The sequence below is a fragment of the Salmo salar genome, chromosome 14 (assembly GCF_965601325.2).
Source record: "Salmo salar chromosome 14, fSalSal1, whole genome shotgun sequence".
NCBI lineage: Eukaryota > Metazoa > Chordata > Actinopteri > Salmoniformes > Salmonidae > Salmo > Salmo salar.
The window spans coordinates 18,719,247-18,742,083 of NC_138304.1; the positions used below are offsets into that span (position 1 = coordinate 18,719,247).

Here is a 22,837-nt window from a genome sequence, read left to right on the forward strand (position 1 = left end):
AAAATAAGGTTGATAATATGGGGGATTGTTTCATGGGCAATTGTTGGCTACAACCATCAGCCTAGTTGTAGTAGTTTAAAGGATAATTGTGTGGTGCACATTAATGTTAGAAATGTATCGTTCTATTTATCATTAATCGCATCAATTGAAGCAGTTTAGCGAAGCATGGATTTTTGTCCATATCACCCTGCTCTACCCTGTAGTCTTTCCCTTGCTTCTGGACACCACTGAGTTTATTCTCCCTTCTGACATCATCTGTCCTTTTAACATCAGACAGACAGGTCACCTGAATCCCACAGAGACAGGTCAAACTAACTAGGGGTCAGAGGTCAGGAGGCTAGGGGTCAGGTACTTACACACACACACACACACACACACATATAGACAGGTCACACTAAGACCGGGGGGGTCAGGAGCGGTCAGGATCCGTACATAATATGCTAATTGATAGTGAGTGTTGGGACTAGAGGGAATGGGGTTTAGCCCCAGTCTAGTCTAAGTCTGAGCCGGACCAGATTAGACCCAAAGGGGCTTTGGTAGACAAGAGGACCAGCCTGACTGTTAAAGTGCTCCAGCCAATCAGATCTGGACTAATCTCAAGCCTTTTATTGGCTGAGCTAGGAAGGAGCAGATGGACCAGACACTTATAGAACAGGCCTCTGTGTGATATCTGTGAGAGTGTGTGCTGGTTCCAAGAGGGTCAAGGAGTTTCAGCCACCATGTCAGACAGAGGGGGAAATCCACTCTGAGTCCATCAGTGATTACTGTCCAATCACCTCTTCTTACTCTGCTTGTTTACTTGTTTACCATTAACTCTGGTAGGTTTGGCTAGACACTGCTGGACTGTGCTTCTAGGACTATACTACAGGAGTGTGTGTGTGTGTGTGTGTGTATGTGTGTGTGTGTGTGTGTGTCTGTGTGTGTGTGTCGTGTGTGTGTGTGTGTGTGTGTGTGTGTGTGTGTGTGTGTGTGTGTGTGTGTGTGTGTGTGTGTGTATGAGCGACTGTGTGTGTGTGACGATTGAGTGTGAATGATCAGATTACCCTAACCCAGGCCTTAACCTTATCCATGAGGTTGATGAAACATAGCTTACCCTATATCAGTGGCCAGGGGCATGGGGACTGGACACTCAGCTAAATGCCAAAACTGCGTCCCAAATAGCACCCTATTCCTATATCGTGCACTACTTTTGACGAGAGCTCTATAGGCACTAGTCAAAAATAGTGCACCCATGTCAACGTATGAGTCCTGGAGTTGAAGAGGTGTTGTTTACACACTCCGCCATCACCATGGATACACACTAACACACAGGTGAAGTTTATTGGTTCCGTACACAGATTTGCAGATGTTATCGCAAGTGCAGCGAAATGCTTGTGTTTCTAGCTCCAACAGTGCAGTAATACCTAGGAATAAAAAATTATTAAAAAATACACACACAATCCCTGTATAATCCGTGATTTTCTGGTGTCCCTGCTACATATGTCTCGTGTCTGAGTTGTTGAAATGCGAGCTACAGTAAATGCTGCCTCAGGATATGCCGTTTCCAATTTGTACATCGCCCAGAGTAGTTCCTTGAGAGACTTTGCGATGTCGACTTGGACGGGAATATACACGGTATTGTTGATGACTGAAGAAAATTCTTTGCCGGAGGTAATGCGGTCGGCATTTGATGGTGAGATATTGCAGATCGGGAGAACAAAAGGACTTGAGTTTCTGTACATTACCACAGTCACACAATGATCACTAGCCAAAGTGTATTGGCAGCAGACCAGCTTTTAATGCCATGACATTTTCAGGTGCTGATCGATATGTCTATTTATTCAAGCTATTAATGTGTGCATGCATATTTAGTATTTTATTTAAAAAAATTGTATTTAACCTGGCAAGTCAGTTAAGAACAACTTCTTATTTACAATGACAGTCTAGGAACAGTGGGTTAACTTCCTTTTGCAGGGGCAGAACAACAGATTTTTACCTTGTCAGCTCGGGGATTTGATCTAGCAACCTTTCGGTTACTAGTCCAACGCTCTAACCGCTAGGCTACCAGATCCCCATTAGCGGTTGCCAAGGCAGCAACTACTCTTCCTGGGGTCCAAACGTTCTGCATTATTTACATTGCTCAATTATTACATTACAATATTACAATACTACATTACATGACTAAGAATAATGTGTGGATGTGTGCAGATAATGTGTTTTAGTGCGTGTGTTTGTTTTTTGTTATCTTTGTGGGGACCAGAATTAGGATTAGGGGTTTGGGATTAGCATTGAGGTTAGGGTTATGTTAAGGGTTATTGTTAGGGTTTAGGGAAAATAGTATTTTTGAATGGGAATCAATTGTTTGGTCCCCACAAGGATAGTAAAACAAACGTGTGTGTGTGTGGGTGTGTGTCTCTTCACAGTAGGTGTTGTGCCGTGAGGTGTTGTTTTATCCTGGGCGGTTTTTCAATCAGATTTTCCAGCTTGCTTGAGTTACCTGAGATGGAATAGTTGAATGTAGCCATGGCTCTATGTAGTAGTGTGTCTCCCATAGTCTGTTCTGGACTTGGGGACTGTGAAGAGACCTCTGGGGGCATGTCTTGTGGGGGTATGTATGAGTGTCTGAGCTGTGTGTTAACGATTGAACGTGCTGTTCGGTACTATTAACACGTCAGTACCTCTCACAAAGACCAGTAGCGATGCAGTCAATTTCTCCTCTACTTTGATCCAGGAGAGATTGATGTGCATGTTGTTGATATTGGCGCCAGAAAATGTAGCCAAACTTTAATGAGACTTTTAATTTCATAAATATAGTCTGACCCCAGTCATGTTTGACAAATATAATGAAAGATAGTTAACGTTAATGTCTAAAGACTTGATTCTGTCGACATAGTTGAGGCACGGTTCATCCGGATCAAATGGTCACAAGACCAGAGCATGAAGGACAGTGCCTGTTTTTCACCGCACATTACCCACCTTGAGTCAGCATTTTGAAACTATTTAACCATAAATGTAATTATTTAAAACCTGGAAGTTTTATGTCATTTTATGAAGCACTTCTTACTTTGTTTCAAAGTAGCCTAGTCAAAATAAGACCATAGAAATGTTAAGAGAAATATTTTATAAACACTTAATATGCCATTGAAACCAGCATTTCTTTTTTCATGTTCTATTGGTTTTCAAATCAACGTTCTTTTATTGTCCAGCAGCCAAAGGCATAATCCTAGTCATATTAGTAGGCCTAACCCATGCTAGTTGATGCTTGTTTATATCCCCTCTCTTTCTTCATTTCTAACTGCCTGTGTGTGCAGTGGCCTTTTTGAGAAATGTGTTTTCCCGCTAATTGCCTTTTGAAACGTTTTCACGTAGCCCACAGCCATGTGCGCATTGTTGAGCTTATAATAGGAAGAAATACAACCTAATCAACATTTAAGCTAAATGGTCTGATCTTTTGCATCAGCCTCATTGATAAAAAAATTTTTATTGTGCAGTGGTTGTATGAATTTTGAATGTCGTCCTACAACTGTCCTAGAGTCTGTTTTGAACTGTAGACATATTTCTGGTTGGCCCAGGGACGATGGGACACCCTTAATTTCGGGCCCTGGAGGGAATTGTTTTATAAAGATAAAAAGTATTTGGTTGGAGCCTAACTGTATTATTGCAATATTTTATAGGCTACCATCCTCCAGGAGAGCCTTAAAAGGGCAGTGTTGTATTTTGAGACAGGCTTGAATATGTAAAGAAGCCAATTGGCAGAGGGTAGGCTCCATTTTTGTCTGATTGACTCTGGTAAAAGATAGTAATACATTTTATTTTGTGAAGTGGTTCCTTGCACTAATACATTTATTTTTTATTTTTGGACAAGTTAAAAGTCTGTCCTACTTGTTCAAAGGACAAGAGAAAAAAAAGCCCTGTAAGGGTTGCAGTGATTTCACTTCCTGTGTTAGCTGCCGTGTATAATGTTGTCATCTGTGTACATAGACACAGGCTTTACTCAATCCGTTACTCCCCAATGACTCAAAATAATGATTTTTTTTACTCCCTTTTTTCGATCTTGTCTCATCGCTGCAACTCCCCCAAGGCTTGGGAGGAGAAGGTCGACTCATGCATTCTCCGAAACATGACCCGCCAAACTTTGCTTCTTAACACCCGCCCGCTTAACCCAGTAGCCAGCCACACCAGTGTGTCAGAGGAAACACCTTTCAACTGACGACCGTCAGCCTGCAGGCGCCCGGCCTGCCACAAGGAGTCGCTAGAGTGTGATGAGCCAAGTAAAGCCCCCCTGGCCAAACACTCCCCTAACCCCGACGACGCTGGGCCAATTGTGCACCGCCCTATGAGTCTCCAGATCACGGCCGGTTGTGATACAGCCTGGGATCTAACCCAGGTCTGTAGTGACGCCTATAGCACTGCGATACAGACCGATGCACCACTCGGGAGGCCCATAACCAAATACTTTAATCTTTATAAAATTATTCCCTCATTCAATAAATCAGGGATCAAATTGATAAGGTAGGCTCCTTCAAAGCAAGATATCTAACTAGACATGTTTATATATAAGGCAAACATATTCATGTTTCAAGGGAGATTATTATTTGTCAATTAAGCTATTCTTAGAATATATTATATGGCTACTGTTTAACCCTTGGCCTACAATTTCCACGGAAATCTAATGAACATAATAAATGTTTTTTTGCATGGGCTGTGTCTCAACCCAAGGCATCTGCTGATATCGCCCCTCCGCATCTGCGGTGAAAGGTGACAGAGCTAGAGCGGTGTTTGTCAGACCATGAGCCATCCCGAAAATCTGTCTTCTCGCGAAAACGTCTGTAGCGTCCTACATACTATGACCACTCTATTGAAAGATGGGACGCCCACAAGCCTGAAGTCGGTACAGCCTCTTCTGCCAACTTCTGTCTGTAGCATCCCAACGGTTTGGGCTACAGACTAATATGACCCCTCTGTGGAAAGCTGAGACTCTCACGAACACAACGTTTTGCTCTAGGACGCCCACAATACTCACAAGACTCATCTGAAGGTCCCCGGTACCAGTTGAAAAAAAAATATGGAAGTCAGTCGCGGTCGGTGCCATTTAAGATGAGAGAGGCCGTTTTTTTTTTTTTTTTTATGAGCATGGCCCTATTTCTATTACAGCGTATTGGATGACTGTCATTCATATTCCATTCACCCAGTTCATTGTAACAGCGACAGCTTTAGGCTACCAAATGATACTTGAATTTTCCCTATACCCATCATGAGGTTGCTACATACAACCTAGCCTATGAATTAAAGTTTACAACGTAGGTGCACACAGGTCGAGAGAAAATGTTGTTTACAGACAGTGACGCATGGACAGACAGTGAGACAATCAATACTCCCTTGCACACTATTGTCTTCATCTAGCTGATCTAGGTTGTAATCATAAACCAACAGTTGTAAAAACGAGTTTCTGTTTGACTATTCAGGTATGTTTATCCCTGTTTTGTTCCGTTTGCTTTCGTTTAAGAAATGTTTTTTCAACAGGATTGGCGAAATGAATACACCTCTGATCACGCGTAAACACAGTTCACTTTCATAGCAGCCGAGTTGTTTTCTTTCTCACATCTATGTGCTCTCCTCCTCGCACCTTTCCTCTTCGCTTCTGGACTTCAATACACAACACATCAGCAGTGTGTGACCAGGCAAAAAACCTTTCCAAGCCAAACCAGATCATAAATCGCTACAGCCAGCTTACATCGTTGTCACCATATTAGCTAAAGTAACATCCTAGTCAACATAGCTAATAGAACTAATGCGTTAGTAAACTCGCTAAAATCATGCAGTAACGTTACAGTGTACAGCCAGTAAGCAGTTTAGCACTTACACCGGCCCCGGTGGCAATAAATTAGTAAAACCAAAAGCTTACCTTGACTTGACTTGGAAGAGTTCCAGTGTTGTGTTGGATAGTCAGAGACAGCTAGCTAACAAAGTATCCCTCTGTTTTGAGCAGGGTGTTTGCGTAGGATAAAGGATAAACTATCTAAGTAAGTGAAACTGAGAAAAAAATCTCTCTTACTTCTCCTTCATTTTGGAAGAAATTAATTTGTTCAAAACTGTTCAACTATTGTCTTTCTCTCTCACTGAGTCAACTACTCACCACATTTTATGCACTGCACTGCAGTGCTAGCTAGCTGTAGCTTATGCTTTCACTACTAGATTCATTCGCTGATCCTTTGATTGGGTAGACAACATGTCAGTTCATGCTGCAAGAGCTCTGATAAGTTGGGGTACGTCCTCTTGAAGTTGTCATAATTACTGTGTAAGTCTATGGAAGGGGGTGAGAACCAAGAGACTTCTAGGTTTTGTATTGAAGTCAATGTACGCAGAGAAGGACGGAAGCTAGCTGTCCTCCGGCTACACCATCCTACAGAGTGCTGTTGAGGCTACTGTAGACCATCATTGCAAAACAGTGTGTTTTAATAAATTATTTGATGACGTGAATATATTTAGTATAGTTTTATCTAAAAAGTATAACTTTTAAAATGTTTTACAATTTACATTTTTATGAAATTCACTGAGGAGGATGGTCCTCTCCTTCCTCCTCTGAGGGGCCTCCACTGATGGAAGTACAGTTGAAGTCGGAATTTTACGTACACCTTAGCCAAATACATTTAAACTCAGTTTTTCACAATTCCTGACATTTAATCCTAGTAACAGTTCCCTATATTAGGTTAGTTAGGATCACCACTTTATTTTAAGAATGTGAAATGTCAGAATAATAGTAGAGAGAATGATTTATTTCAGCTTTTATTTCTTTCATCACATTCCCAGTGGGTCGTACACTCAATTAGTATTTGGTAGCGTTGCCTTTAAATTGTTTAACTTGGGTCATACATACCTTTAACTTCCTGACTGATGTCTTGAGATGTTGCTTCAATATATCCACATAATTTTCCCCCCTCATGATGCCATCTATTTTGTGAAGTGCACCAGTCCCTCCTGCAGCAAAGCACCCCCACAACATGATGCTGCCACCCCCGTGCTTCACGGTTGGGATGGTGTTCTTTGGCACTGAGGCACTGAGTTTGAAGGTAGGTCTTGAAATACATCCACAGGTACACAAATGATAAACTTGGATTAGCTGACACAACGTGCCGTTGGAACACAGGAGTGATTGTTGCTGATAATGGACCTCTGTACGCCTGTGTAGATATTCCAGTAAAAATCTGCCGTTTCCAGCTCCAATAGTCATTTACAACATTAACAATGTCAACACTGTATTTCTGATCAATTTGATGTTATTTTAATGGACAAAAAATTAGCTTTTCTTTCAAAAACAAGGACATTTCTAAGTGACCCCAAACTTTTGAATGGTAGTGTATTTTTTTGATACCTTAAGGGGTCTTACATTTCAAAATCAAATAGCTAAATGAGAGACAGGCAGACAGGCAGAGTCAAAATCTCTCCCCATCCAAAGCTCTCCTCAGTCTCTGTTTACACACATTTCTCCATCCACTATTAAGCCCAGTGGTTTTTGTGTGTGTGTGCGCGCAAGTGTGTGTGTGTGTATGTGTGTGTGTGTGTGTGTGTGTGTTTCTGTATTTCCCGATGGGCCAATTATGATCTGCCCAGGTGGCATAGAAACAAACACATCTTTTATGAGTTGGAGATGATAACAAATGATAATATAATGATGGTGAACATGTGTGTGTGTGTGTGTATATATATGAGGTTGTGAATCATCATAGGCTCTGTGTTTTGTCTTGTCTGCTGTTTTTGTATTTCTGAGCCATCTTTTTTTTTTTTTTTTTTTTTTTTTTTTTTACATAAACAGTGTTATCTTGATGGCAATCTCTCTGTCTCTTACCTTTCCTTCCCTCTGATGTCGCTCTCACGCTCTCTCTCCCTCTCTTTCTCCCTCTCTCCCCTTAGTTCTCTCTCTGGATGTTTTGAGGGGTCATAGTTATGGAGCAAGAGGACATTGAGGTCGATATGAGGACATTATTACTCGTCTACACCATGTCATGTTCAAATAGGGATGATTTCTGGCTCCGACCCGTCATGTCCCATTCCACCATAATGGAGGGTGTGTGAGTGTGAGTGTGTGTAGGTGGGTGTGGTTTGGGAGCAGAAATCCTCACAAGGATAGTAAAACAAGGAATATTCGGGCTAGTGGGGGCATTTCACCGGCTTAGGGTTAGGGTTTAGGCTTAGGGTTTAGGTTAAGGGTTAGGGTTTAGGCTTAGGGTTTAGGTTAAGGGTTAGGGTTGGAATTAAGGCCAGCCACCACAGGCTGAAGAAGGGAAGACTCAGTCCCCCTAGAGAACAGAGGGATGAGGGAAAGAACAAAGAGAGTGAGAGAGGAGGATAGAGGGAAAGCTAAAAGCTTCTCCCCATCATACAATTTCACTAAAGCCCTTCACAATTACCTCTCCTTTTCATTCCCCTCTCACCTCACTGAGAACGTGTGAAAACTCAGCAATATGGGAGATAGAGGGAGAGTGCCTGCCTATAGGGGGTGAGTTAGGGAGTGAGAGCGATGGGGAGGAGGGAGGGAAGGTAAGGTGTGTGTATGTGTGTGTGTGTGTGTGTGTGTGTGTGTGTGTGTGTGTGTGTGTGTGTGTGTGTGTGTGTGTGTGCACGCCCATCTCATGTTATTATTTCCCAGAGTGTTTGCACAACCGACTAAGTCTGGCTAACAACTAAAGGCGTCTGCGTGCTTCCCAGCCAAAACAGTTCAGAAGAGTTCATGCATATATTATGACTACATTTTGTGACGTTTCTGTGAGTTTTAGACTTCGGTGGGTTTTGCCGGGCTGTTCCGGACACACATTTCTTCCCGAGAGGCAAACTGAAGTTCAGAGCCGAAGTCTACGCCTCTTCGTCAGTGGTTGGTCAACAGTAGGGATTTCTAGTCATTCAACGAGAAAGGACTCGTTTTCATGCACATTCTTTTCATCGAGAAATACGGCACCAAACATCTTAGTTCGCTGTAAAATTGCGTGAATAAGATCTCCTTGTCAAAAACGTAAAAATGAATGACCGATTTCTTGAGTTATTTTTGATTCATTTAAATCATTTGGAGGAGGCACATTCTGTCTACGGCGTCTCAAAATGGACAAATGCTACAATTGTCACTTTTTTTTCTCGTTTCTCAAGCGAAGGTCTTTTAAGGTAGCATGTGAGCGCATGCGTTCAGTTTAGCGAGCCGAGTTCAGCTAGACGCCAGCCGAACTGAAGCGTGCTGACGCCTTTGCTCACTAAGTCCTCCTGACTTCAGTGTCTGGATTGGCTCTTTGATGTTGTCGGCACAATGCGTCGATTAATGAAGGGGGCTGTGCTTTTACTGGTTGGCTCGCCTTTCTCACACAAACACCCCCACACACAGCTACACACAGCCCCCGAGCCACACCCCCTTCAACTTCTTATCCAAACATTTGAGAGAACCAATCAAATCCGTTGCACAATTTCTGAGCGAATAATGCATTAGCAAACGGCCTCTTTTCCGGACCAGTGTGGTCTCGGTTCTCCCTGCCCTGTGAGCCACATGGGTCGTGTCAGCCAGGCTGGGGGCATTGTAAGTTACTGTTACTGAGTTCAGTGCTGTGTGGCACTGCAGTTGCCACTGGTAACCCCCCTACACACACACACATACACACACACAGACAAACCCTATGTCCCAACACACTCACTCTATACCCCCCTGCTTAGTCAGATCCTTGCCTCCCTATAACGAGACCAAGCTGTATCAGACTTGGCTGGGCGAGGCAGGCATCATGCCAGCTGCTCTCCCTGGCGCGACGGGAAACCTCACGTCTCAAAGACACTGCCGCAGCCAAGATCGGCACGCCGCAAAGCAAAACTGTAAGACAAATTATTTTCCCTCCACTCGCTCGCTCCCCTTTCCCCCTCTTTTAATGTTTCTCATCATTGTTATTCTGTTGTGCCTCCAGTCGTGCTCAGCAACCGCCCAGCAGGCCAGTTGTTCTGCTCTCTCCAGCCAGGCACGACTCAGGGAAGGGCCTAGAAAAACACTCCGTCCCGTCCACACATAGAATAGAGTTGAGTAGAATAGAATAGGATAGGATATAATAAAATCTCAGGATTCTATTGTCCACTGTTATCCCCACCACACCTCTCCTCCTCCTCCCATCCCTGCCACACCTCTCCACGTCCTCCCATCCCCTCCAACTCCTCCCATCCCCTCCACACCTCTCCGCCTCCTCCCATCCCCTCCACACCTCTCCGCCTCCTCCCATGCCCACCACACCTCTCCACCTCCTCCCATCCCCTCCATACCTCTCCACCTCCTCCCATCCCCTCCACACCTCTCCGCCTCCTCCCATGCCCACCACACCTCTCCACCTCCTCCCATCCCCTCCATACCTCTCCACCTCCTCCCATCCCCTCCACACCTCTCCACCTCCTCCCATCCCCGCCACACCTCTCCACCTCCTCCCATCCCCTCCACACCTCTCCACCTCCTCCTATCCCCGCCACACCTCTCCACCTCCTCCCATCCCCTCCACACCTCTCCACCTCCTCCCATCCCCGCCACACCTCTCCACCTCCTCCCATCCCCTCCACACCTCTCCACCTCCCCCCATCCCATCCACACCTCTCCATCTCCTCTCCTCCCATCCCCACCACACCTCTCCATCTCCTCTCCTCCCATCCCCACCACACCTCTCCATCTCCTCTCCTCCCATCCCCACCACACCTCTCCATCTCCTCTCCTCCCATCCCCACCACACCTCTCCATCTCCTCTCCTCCCTTCCCCTCCACACCTCTCTACCTCCTCCCATCCCTGCCACACCTCTCCACCTCCTCCCATCCCACCACACCTCTCCACCTCCTCCCTTCCCTGCCACACCTCTCCACCTTCTCCCATCCCCACCACACCTCTCCACCTCCTCCCATCCCATCCCCACCACACATCTCCACCTCCTCCCATTCCCACCACACCTCTCCACCTCCCCCATCCACACCTCTCCACCATCCCCCTTCCCCACCACACCTCTCCACCTCCTCCCATCCCTGCCACACCTCCCCACCTCCTCCCATCCCCTCCACACCTCTCCACCTCCTCCCATCCCCTCCACACCTCTCCACCTCCTCCCATCCCCACCACACCTCTCCACCTCCTCCCATCCCCACCACACCTCCCCACCTCCTCCCATCCCCTCCACACCTCCTCCCATCCCCTCCATCCACACCTCTCCACCTCCTCCCATCCCCTCCACACCTCTCCACCTCCTCCCATCCCCTCCACACCTCTCCACACCTCTCCACCTCCTCCCATCCCCTCCACACCTCTCCACCTCCTCCCATCCCCTCCACACCTCTCCACCTCCTCCCATCCCTGCCACACCTCTCCATGTTCCCGTTCCCTACCACAGCTCTCCACGTTCCCTGTCCCTGCGACACCTCTCCACCTCCTCCCATCCCCTCCACACCTCTCCACCTTCTCCCATCCCCGCCACACCTCTCCACGTTCCCCTTCCCTACCACATCTCTCCACCTCCTCCCATCCCTACCACATCTCTCCACCTCCTCCCATCCCTGCCACACATCTCCACCTCCTCCCATCCCGCCACACCTCTCCACCTCTCCACGTTCCCCTTCCCCTCAATAATGTATAATATTCTACACTTTTATCCAAAGCCACTTAGTCATGTGTGAAATATATATGTATGTGTGGGTGGCCTCTCCCCTCCATATCCACCCAGGAGTATTAGGGGAAGCACAACAGTGAACATCAGACTGAAAAAATAAACATCTTTTCAATTTCACAATTCCAGTGATCTAAGAAATAGATAACGATCAGGAGGAATTTCCTGATTAATCAGGAGGTCACATCCCTGTCTAATCCTCACCCTCGCAGTCCACTCCTCTCATCCCCCACTTCTCCCTCTCCTCTCATCCCTCCATCCCTTCCTATAACCTGATCTCTCGATGCACGATCTGTCCGTCCCATTGATGAGAGTCATCCTGTAGTTAATTAGTCCGGCTCGGCCTCTTCCTGGAGCCTGGTCCCAGATCAGTTCTTGCCAATTCCTATGGTCATTGTCATGCCAATGGCAAGTAGAGCACAAACATATCTGAGACCAGTTCTCTTCCTGTGTCCAGCAGGACAGAACTTTGGTGCCGTCATTTCACTCCCAGTTATTCCCACCAGTCCCTGTGCATTTCCTGGAGAGGAGAGTGGTGTGAACACAGAGAGAAGAGAAAAGGGTCAGAGTCGGGGGGTTATATAAAGAATAACCAGGATGTCTGAGCAGGGAGAGGTGTTGTCTGGAAGTGTGTATGTGTACTGGAATCAGGGGTCACACTCTATCCCCGTCCCAGAGACAGACGATCGATCAGTGTCAGGCATGATCCGGGCCCAGAGTCATTAACATCACATTAGATTGACCGAATTCCCTCAGTTGGGACTGTGAACCTCCGTCTATGTGGACATGGAACCCTGAGAGAGAGAGGAGAGAGACAGAAAGGGAGAGAGATGGAGCAAAAGAGGGAGAGATGGAGAGCTGAATCTACAGAGAGCGAGACAGGTAGGAGATAGGGAGAGCTGGCCATACAGAAAAAGAGAGGGGAAGGAGAGCGAACGAGAGATTGAGAGACAGATTATAGCGGAGAGGGAGAGAGAGAGAGAGAGAGTGAGAGAGATGGCTGGCCAACAGCGGACGTCAGTAAAGAATGAAAGAATTAGAAAAGAAAAGAAAGAAGGAGAGATGTCTGGCCAATAGTGGACGTCAGTGGAGAGAGCTGTTCAGAGGCAGTTCTCTAGAAGGTGTAAGGGAGTGCCTCTGTCTCCAGAGTGTTGTTCAAGTGACTTTCACACGGTCCACTCGCAGGGTGTGTGTGTGTATGCATTAATGCCTTTGCATGCGTGTGTATGTGTGTGTGCCTTTGTGTGTATTTGTGTGTGTGTGGCCAGTATAACTATGGGTAGTGAGTCACATCATTACCTCAACTCTGTCTCAGTTGGTAGACCCAGGAGTTGGCCCACTCTCTCTCCCCCTCACCCCTCTCTCTCACCCCTCTCCCTTTCTCTCATCCCTCTGCCCCCTTCTCCCCACTCTAACCCCTCCCTCTCCCACATTTCTCCTCCTCTCGCATTCTCTCTTTCTCCCCTATCCCCATCGCTCTCCTCCCTCCTTCCCCCATCCAAACCCACTCACTTCCCCCATTATATTAAGCCCTGTGTCATTCCTCTTCCTCCCTCTCCCCTTTGTGACTCCGACCGTGCCGTTAAAGAGTCCCCCCGGCCTGCTTTATGCATCTGGTCATCCCCTCGTCATCCCCTTGAGAGAGTGAGAGAGAGTGAGAGAGAGTGAGAGAGAGTGAGAGAGAGATGGAAAACACCAGTTATTCGTCCCCCATGTTGGTGTGTTTGGTGGTTTTAGTGGCGTCCATCTGTCTATCTGTCTCTCACTCTCTGTCTCTCACTCTCTGTCTCTCTCTGTCTGTCTGTCTCTCTCTGTCTGTCTCTCTCTATCTGTCTCGCTGTCTGTCTCTCTGTCTGTTTCTCTCTCTCTGTCTGAATGCTCTGGTCACATAAGCAGGTGGAGTGATCAAGTCAACTCCACCCCGTAGAGACTTTGGAGACTGTAGGCTTGTAGTGAATGTATGGAGCATAATGTCCTGAACCTAAGATGACTGAAGGGATACATCCGTTCCAAGTTCGTCTGTCAGTGTGTTTCATCTACAACACCTAGCTTAATCAACATCATTGCATTGTAAAAATGGGAAACACTTGGAATTTTGGTTGTAATATATTTTTACAAAATGAAAAGGATTACACACCTGTATGAACGAGTGGAAACTCCTCCATTAGGCTTCATCACTTTCCTTTCATCTAAACTAAGTAACAGGCTTCCCTACTTCAAACTCCTCCATTAGGCTTCATCACGTTCCTTTCATCTAAACTAACTCCTCTGCTTGACTGGTCCTGTTCTGTGTTACTGATCTAACTGGGCCATGCCACACGGTGTTCATCGTTTCCTTCCTTCTTTCTCTCTCTCTCTTTCTTCTCTAACTCTCTCTCTTCTTTCTCTCTCTCTTTCATGCTCTTTTTTTTCTCCCTCTCCCTCTTTCTTTTCACACACACACACACACACACACACACACACACACACACACACACACACACACACACACACACACACACACACACACACACACACACACACACACACACACACACACACACACACACACACACACACACACACACTCTTTCTGGAGTCCAGGCAGTGCTCTGATGCCAGCCTCTCCCTGTACTGTGCTGGGTTAGTAGTGTCCACTCCCTGCCAGCGTTGTACAGAGCCAGCCAGTCTGCTAGCTAGCCTCTTGTCACATCTTACAGTTAGGATATGACAAAACCAGGCTGTTTGTCATAAAGGCTTATGACCTACAGCGACAACGTTTTGACATGGTTATGACAGGCTTCATAAAGTTATAGTGCAGTATTGTGTTGCCTTACTTTCTACAATGCCTTCTTAATGTCTAGATTTCCAGAGTAGAGCTTGTCAAGTTGTGTAAAGTTATTTCTGCCTCTTGTTCAGATCCTACCCTGTCAGCAGAGTGACCCCACACTACCAGAGATGGACTAGGATCCATCATATGCCAATACAGGGAAGAGTAAGTGAGGTCACTTTGACCTTGTGATGCCATGAAGCCAAAGCCATGACCATGACGGTGGTGCCTGTCGTCTTGTCATATGTCACAGACGACCCTCACAGTGGTCTCTCCCTCAGTGGAATGCCCCAATCGCTGCCTTACCTACCCTTCCCCTCCCACGGACCTCGTCCCTCTGCTCATCCCACTAAACCCTACCCCTTCGATCATGTCACCATCATGTCACCATCCTCCTCCCAGCCAGTGCACAGCATGTGTAAGTGGGTGGACAGTCTTTGTGGCTGTTGATAATCATCATATTGTTGTTTTGTTATCTCCCTAACTGTGACCTATTAACGTATTTATTCATTGACCTATTTCTATTCACTACCTTTAAACGCTTCACTGAAAGATTAGAGGTGCTGGGATTGAGTGACGGTTAGCCATGCTTTTAAAGGGGAGGTGGAGGATGGTGGAGAGATGTCATTTTTCACTCATTAAAATACGATATTTGGGATGCACCCCTAGATAGACTGAGTGCTGGGAAAAGACTAGTGTCTCCTAGTGTCTCCTTCCTCGTTATCACATTATTGCCGCCACCGACTCACACACCCAGGCATGCAGGCTTACCAGTACACCAGTGGAGGCTGGTGGGAGGACGGGCTCATTGTAATGGCTGGAATGGAATGAATAGAACGGTATAAACAGATCAAACATATGGAAACTGCTTTTGACTCCGTCACATCGATTCCATTCCAGCCAATACAATGAGCCCGTCCTCCTATAGCTCCTCCCACCATGCTGGCACGTGCACACATGGATGCGCGCGAGATCATGTAGGTACACACACACACACACACACGCACACACGCACACACACACACACACACACACACACACACACACACACACTGCCTTGCGGACAGCTACGGGAAGAGAAGCTACCCGTACCCACATATTCTTCCACGTGTTCCACCCTTTGCCACCCACACACAGCCACCCACACACACAGATCTGTGGAGCCACGTGTCTGGGCTGAGGGTTGGGCTGGCACCCCTACCATGAAGGTTTGGCCCTGGATCTTCCCCCTCTCTCCCCTCTCTGTTCCCCCAGACAGGTCTGCTCCCGTTGGGGAAGTGGCTAGGAGCTCCGCGCCACACTGGGGGAGGGATGCCATAGTTGTGGTCAAAACCCATACAACTCACTGCCAGTGACTGTGGTTATTTTGACCCATTTGTTATTGTGGCTGCACTGCAGAGTACGAGCCACGACACTTTAGGCGTTATTACCTCAGAAAAAGCCCTTGGTCGCCGGGCAGAATAGAAAGTAGGAAATAGCTCTAGCAGTGAATAAAGTGGAGTTGTTTATAAGAGGCTTGGCGAGGCCAGCGCTGGTATAAGACGCTGTATAATGTCTCATTGCAACGTCGTAAATATGACCTCTGTTTGGGCTACGGTGGTTGTGGTGGTGGTGGCAGTCTCCTTCATATGCACTCAATGTGGAACCACCCCTTTTAACTCACTGCCCGACCAACCCTTTAACTCTGCCCGACCAACCCTTTAAAGGGGTAAACCACCCCTTTAACTCACTGCCCGACCAACCCTTTAAAAAGGTAAACCACCCCTTTAACCTACTGCCCCACCAACCCTCTAAAGGTGTAAACCACCCCTTTAACTCACTACCCGGCCAACCCTTTAAAGGGGGCTAAACTACCCCTTTAACATTGTTTAATATCGTGTTTATGACACGTTTTGGCTCCAGCCCTATTGCTGTAAACCGTGGAGCGCCGCAAAAATGCCGGCGCTAGAGTTCTGTGGTGTACGGAAGCAGAAAAGGTTTGCTAGGGTCATGCTATGTGTCCAGGACTCAAAGACTGCTTGACAAATTGCTAATCATAGCTAATCATGGCCTCACATAAAAACTGATGATTACGACTTAAAGGTATTTCACCATATCCCAGAGTTGTTTGTGGTGAGAGACAGTGAAGGCATAATGATCGCCACCCAGGGAGGGATGTTTGTGTCCTAGAACGGCAGACACAGCTGTCAGACAGTGGTCGAAACACAAGTCGACCGGGCTGGGACCATGGTGACCACTTGGTGGAGTTCCCACTGGTATTGGGTTTATCGCTTGTCAAACTATATTCCCCTGCTCCAGAAGATGGAGGAGAGGATCAACAATGTGATTTAACACAAAGACTACAGCCAAATCTGTTAGAAGAGAGAGCGAGACGAACTAAAGAAGTGACTAGGCCTAGTGTGCGTCTGGACTTGGTCAGAGCAGTGCCTGAGTGGTGGACAGTTGTCCCAGTGTTTGAGACACAGAGACCGGTTCTGGACCCCGGGGTCCTATTCAAGCCAGATGTATCCTAGCCCCGTGTGGTTCAATAGGTGGAGTCCACTTCGTACAGTAGTTGTTTTTCTCCATGTTCAGAAGTTGTTCTGGTCTCTCTAGTCTTGTTTCATTCCCCCGGAGGTGGATCGAGTGAAAACATGCACCTCTAATTTAGTAGAACACAGGATGTCCTCACAAAGTGTTGACCTAAATATCGAAAGGGAGTAGCCTAGATTGGTTGGCTTACTATTCCTAGCTCCCGAGAGAGTGGTCGTAAATTCTACTTTTTTATATAGATCAGCTAGATAGATTGTTCAGTTCTTACCAGGTCATCTTGCTACAAACTTACCTTGGTTGGCATGTTTCTAGCAGGCTGCAGGCTTTTGTTTCAAACCAGCACTAACATTCCCGATTGAACTAGCAATCATCAAGACCTTGATTAGCTGGAAGGGTATTAATACCTGAACAAAAGCTTGCACATCATGGCTTGGTGAACTAACATGTTCCTATTTTCCTGCCTCCCTGTCTAACTAGCCCTGCTTTGGGCTGTTTGACTGAGGGTCTGTGTCATGACTCGTCCCCTGCCTCCTCAACACTTCAACTCTGTAACGCTGTAACCCAACCCTGCTGGCACATAGTGGGGCTGAGTGCCCTGTGGTTTTCATCCCGCTGGTCAGGCCAAACAGCCCGGTCTGTAACATACTAGCACTGCCTCTGCAGCTCAACTCAACGGGCTGGGGAGGCTTTCAGCTGGTTACGGAGAGTTTCTCTCTGCATTTTCTCTTGATCCCTTCCTCCGTTTCATCAATCTTCTTCCTGTCGTTTTCTCTCCGTCCCTCTGTTTAGTTATTCTCTCTCTTTCCCTCTTTCTCTAGCTGTCTTCTGATTTAGACCTCTCTCTTTCATTCTCTCGCTTTGCTTCTCTTTCTTCCTCTACCCATTTCATCCCCTCTCTGTCTCTCCCCCCCCCCCTCTCACATTCTTTCTCTCTCCCCCTCTCTATCCCAACAATGTATTGTTTGACTGTTATCCCCAGCCCCCTCACCTTTGACTTTTAACTTTATTAGTCTTCCTGATCGGGTACAGTGACAGACACAGCCCTGCCTGTCTGTCAGTCACATTCACACGACCTCAACTGTCTATCTGGTCACCTCACTGTGGCTGTTAAACCAGAGACAGAATATGACTCATTGGACGCTTGATGTGGGTCACACACACACACACACACACACACACACACACACACACACACACCACACACACACACACACACACACACACACACACACACACACACACACACACACACACACACACACACACACGTGTACGTATATACACACAAAAGCATGTACATGCATGCACACACACACACACACACACACACACACACACACACACACACACACACACACACACACACACACACACACACCCTCCCCGACACACACACACACACCAAACGCCAACGCCTGATTGTATGTGTGTGTGTGTGTATGTATATGTGACTGTTTGCTTGTGCACAGAGCTGCTGTGGTGATTATGCATTGCGGTGGAACGTTAGAAACTTAGCCTTGCGGTTTTCTAGGGCCGTAGAGTGGAGAGTCCCTGGTGGGATGTCCCTGTCCCTAACAGCACACTGGTATTAGGTTATGCAGCTGTTGACTGTGAGAGACGACTGTTGTTCAGTTTCACTCTCTCTCTGTGTGTGTGTGTGTGTGTGTGTGTGTGTGTGTGTGTGTGTGTGTGTGTGTGTGTGTGTGTGTGTGTGTGTGTGTGTGTGTGTGTGTGTGTGTGTGTGTGTGTGTGTGTGTGGTGTGTGTGCGTGCGTGCGTGTGCGTGTGCGCATGTGTGTGTTTGGGTACTGGCTTGGCAGGAAAGTGTCCGATTTAGCGTGTGGACACACACAAACATCCAAGCACATACAAACATTAACAAGATATTGAGTACTGTACTGTAGACGTGTACTGTAGACGTGTACTGTAGACATGTACTGTAGACGTGTAATGTAGACATGTAATGTAGACTGGACTGTAGATGTGTACTGTAGACGTGTACTGTAGACGTGTACTGTAGACATGTAATGTAGACTGGACTGTAGACGTGTACTGTAGACGTGTACTGTAGACATGTAATGTAGACTGGACTGTAGACGTGTACTGTAGACGTGGACTGTAGACTGGACTGTATGTGTGTTTTGTGTGTTTCTACTACAACCCCAGATCATCTATTCCAGAATATTATTATATCTCCTTGTAAGTGTGTTTAGTATCTTTATGCCATATTTTGCGAGTGTGTGTTTCTGTGTGTTTACATGTGTTGGGTTGGCACCATGTCTCCTGTCTCAGTTTCTCTACAGTTGCTGTTGCTCTTTCATCTGCTGGCATGCAATAGAGATGACATCAGGGGGGGGGGGGGGGGGGGGGAGAGAGATACTTTACATGGGAATACTACACTCCAAGTGACTGATACACACAAGCCAAGCTAGTGTCGGGAAAGAGACGAATGTAGAAAGGGTCCTCTCTGACCTCTTTTCTGCACGGCATACTTGTGTTATTATTAGATAGATAGTTTAAATGAAAGTAGTGCAAAGATAAACTTATGGTGCGTTTGAATATACAGTACCTTCGGAAAGTGTTCAGACCCCTTGACTTTTTCTACATTTTGTTACGTTACAGCCGTACAGCAATTTACACACAATACCCCATAATGACAAATTGAAAACAGGCCTTTCGAAATGTTTGCTAATTTATAGAAAATAAAAAACAGAAATACCTTATTTATACCCTTTGCTATGAGACTAGAAATTGAGCTCTTTGAGATGTTTCTACAACTTGATTGCTCCAGAGCGCTCAGGACCTCAGACTGGGTCGAAGGTTCATCTTCAAGTCTCTGAATGTCCTTGAGTGGCCCAGCCAGAGCCCGGACTTGAACCCAATCGAACATCTCTGGAAAGACCTGAAAATAGCTGTGCAGCGACGCTCCCCATCCAACCTGACAGAGCTTGAGAAGATCTGCAGAGAGGAATGGGAGAAACTTCCCAAATACAGGTGTGCCAAGCTTGTAGCATCATACCCAAGAAGACTTGAGGCTGTAATCGCTGCCAAATGTGCTTCAACAAAGTACTGAGTAAAGGGTCTGAATACTTTTTTACATTTTTATATATTTGCAAAAAAATCTAAAAGCCAGTTTTTGCTTTGTCATTATGGGGTATTATGTGTAGATTGAAGGGAAAAAAACTATTTCATCCATTTTCGAATAAGGCTGTAATGTAACACAATGTGGAAAAATTCAAGGGGTCTGAATACTTTCTGAATGTACTGTATACTACACTGCCTAAATACCCTGTTTTGTCATTGTTTTATTAACGTAAATGTAACCAGGCCCTGATGTCTTCTCCCTCCCCTTCTTCCCCCTCCCCTCCCTCCAGACACATTCCAGTACCTGCTCTCCTTCTCCCAGGGCCACCTCTCCTCCCTGCTGGAGGACACCTACTCGCCCCTCTCCCGGGAGGCCCTCCCCCATGTCAACGCCCTGTTCTCCTCCCTCTCCCTCTACATCCACGGACACAACCTCTCCCTCGAAGCTGCCGTTGCCCGTTTCCACGACAACCTCTTCCCACTCGTCTACGGGCGCCTGGTCAACCCGGGCGTGGGCGTCCAGGGTGGCTTGTCCGGCGAGCGGGGCGAGTGTCTCCGTGCCACACGGCAGGACGTCAACCCATTCGGCCCTCACCCCGAAACGCTCGCTCAGGAACTGGGGCGCACCCTGGGCGCCGGGCGAGCCTTATCTTTGGCCCTCGCCGAGGGCACAGAAGTCATGAACGCCACCGAACACGTTTCCTTCACCAAAGAGTGTTTACGTGGCTTGACCAAGATGCAGTACTGCTCGCACTGCCGTGGGCTGACTCTGATCAAGCCGTGCGTGGGCTACTGCCTGAACGTGATGCGCGGGTGCTTGGCGAGCGTGGCCGAGCTGGACGGGCCGTGGCGGAGGTATGTGGCGGTGTTGGAGGAGCTGATCAATGCTGTGGCCGGACAACACAGCCTGGAACTGGCCCTGCTTGGAGTCAGGGGGCACGTGAATGAGGCCATACTACACGCTCAGCTCCATGGGCCCACGCTGACCGCTACGGTGAGTAGAAGCACACACTCCCTGTGGTGTTAGCTGAGTGGTTTTACGTGAACGAGGACATTTCTCTGAAGATAAACTTCAGTATTCATTGTTTGTCCAGGTCCCCAGGATCTCGGGTTCAATCCCGGTGCTAGGCACTCGTTTTTATTTTTTTCTGTTTTAACTTTATCCCAAACCTTAATTCCAACTGTTTAAGGTTAAGGGTTATTGCCTAAACTTAACTGTCATTTTGTAATGCTTAACAGTCAAGTTTTTTTCTGTTTTAACAACCTTAACCCTTACCTACTTTCACTTAACCCATAGACGTTTATCCCCCCATGGACAAACGTTGAATAATGAAGTGAGTCCGGGAGATCTTGTTGCTATAGCACCATTCATAGGTCCAGTCTGTCTCTGGCTTCACCCTCAGGACCAGAACCACCAGACTGGCTTTATATGGTCTGAATACCACACTGCTCCAACAACCTTTACTGGTAACTTTTACTGTCTGACTACTGGCTTTACTGGGTCTCGTATGGAGTTACATTTAATTATACACTGAACTCTCTGTCTCTCTCTCTCTCTCTCTCTCTCTCTCTCTCTCTCTCTCTCTCTCTCTCTCTCTCTCTCTCTCTCTCTCTCTCTCTCTCTCTCTCTCCCTTCCTCTTTCTCTTCGTCTCACTGAGTTTCTATGGAGGGTGTTAGCCAACAGCTATAGTCTGTTGTGATGTGGTGTATTGGGAGACTGGGGTTGCAGTAGGGAGAGACTGTGATTCAGACGGAGCATATGATCCTGTCTGGCTCTGAACATGGAACTACAGATTTCTTGACTGAACTAGCGGAGAGGAAGGAAACTGGCGGAGAAAAATAACTCAAGTCCTTGAACTGGACATGCAGGGTTGCCTCTGTCTAAATTGCCCCCCAGAGAGAGTGGAGTGGGTGAGTTGCCAGGTTTAGAGGCAGGGTCCGTCCAAGTATGCAGACCCAGAACCCGGGGTCTGGCTGCCTGCTTGGTATTCATGAGGCAACACATGCATGCACTCACACACACACAGCCCAGCTAAGGGACAAATTGTTTCTGGCAAAGTGGCATGCCCCAATGATACACACGCATACTGTATATGCACATGTACACACACACCACACACACACACACACACACACATACATACATACATACATACATACATACATACATACATACATACATACATACATACATACATACATACATACATACATACATACATACACAGTGGACACACAGACACAATCACTCACCCCTCTCACACACACTATGTCCCCCCCCACACTCCTACACACAGTGGGGACCCAGGGCGTGTGGAACAGTAAGGGTAGCACAGAGCTCTGGCCTGTATAAAGGACTGTCCCATGTCTTTATAGAACAAAACTATAAAGACTCAAACCACACGACTACCATGACTACTACACGACTACCACACGACCCCCCCCCCCTCCCCCTCACGCTCTTCAATATCACCCCCACCTCTCTATCTCTTCTTTTAAACACTCCTCTGTTCACCTCTATTCATTTTGCAGTGAAAAGCAAAACAATTAGAAAGTTGTGTACAGGGGTTTCTGGAAGATTCACTCTTGTTTTTCTTTTCCCTCACGTATGTTTCTTGATTCATTCATACTGTAGACTGGACTGTAGACGTGTACTGTAGACGTGTACTGTAGACTATACTGTAGACTATACTGTAGACTGGACTGTAGACTGGACTGTAGACTGGACTGTAGACGTGTACTGTAGACTGTACTGTAGACTATACTGTAGACTATACTGTA

At 46.8% G+C, this 22,837-nt stretch overlaps 1 protein-coding gene across 2 annotated transcripts in view; it reads left to right on the forward strand.

Annotated features, from left to right (window-relative positions):
* LOC106568853 (glypican-5) overlaps positions 1-22,837 on the forward strand; it is a 203,903-nt gene that overhangs the window by 34,262 nt on the left and 146,804 nt on the right. For both annotated transcript variants that reach the window (XM_082960825.1, XM_082960826.1), the window contains exon 3: positions 20,346-21,049. In XM_082960825.1, coding sequence (XP_082816951.1) covers positions 20,346-21,049 — 704 coding nt within the window. The remainder of the gene's footprint in view (positions 1-20,345; positions 21,050-22,837) is intronic.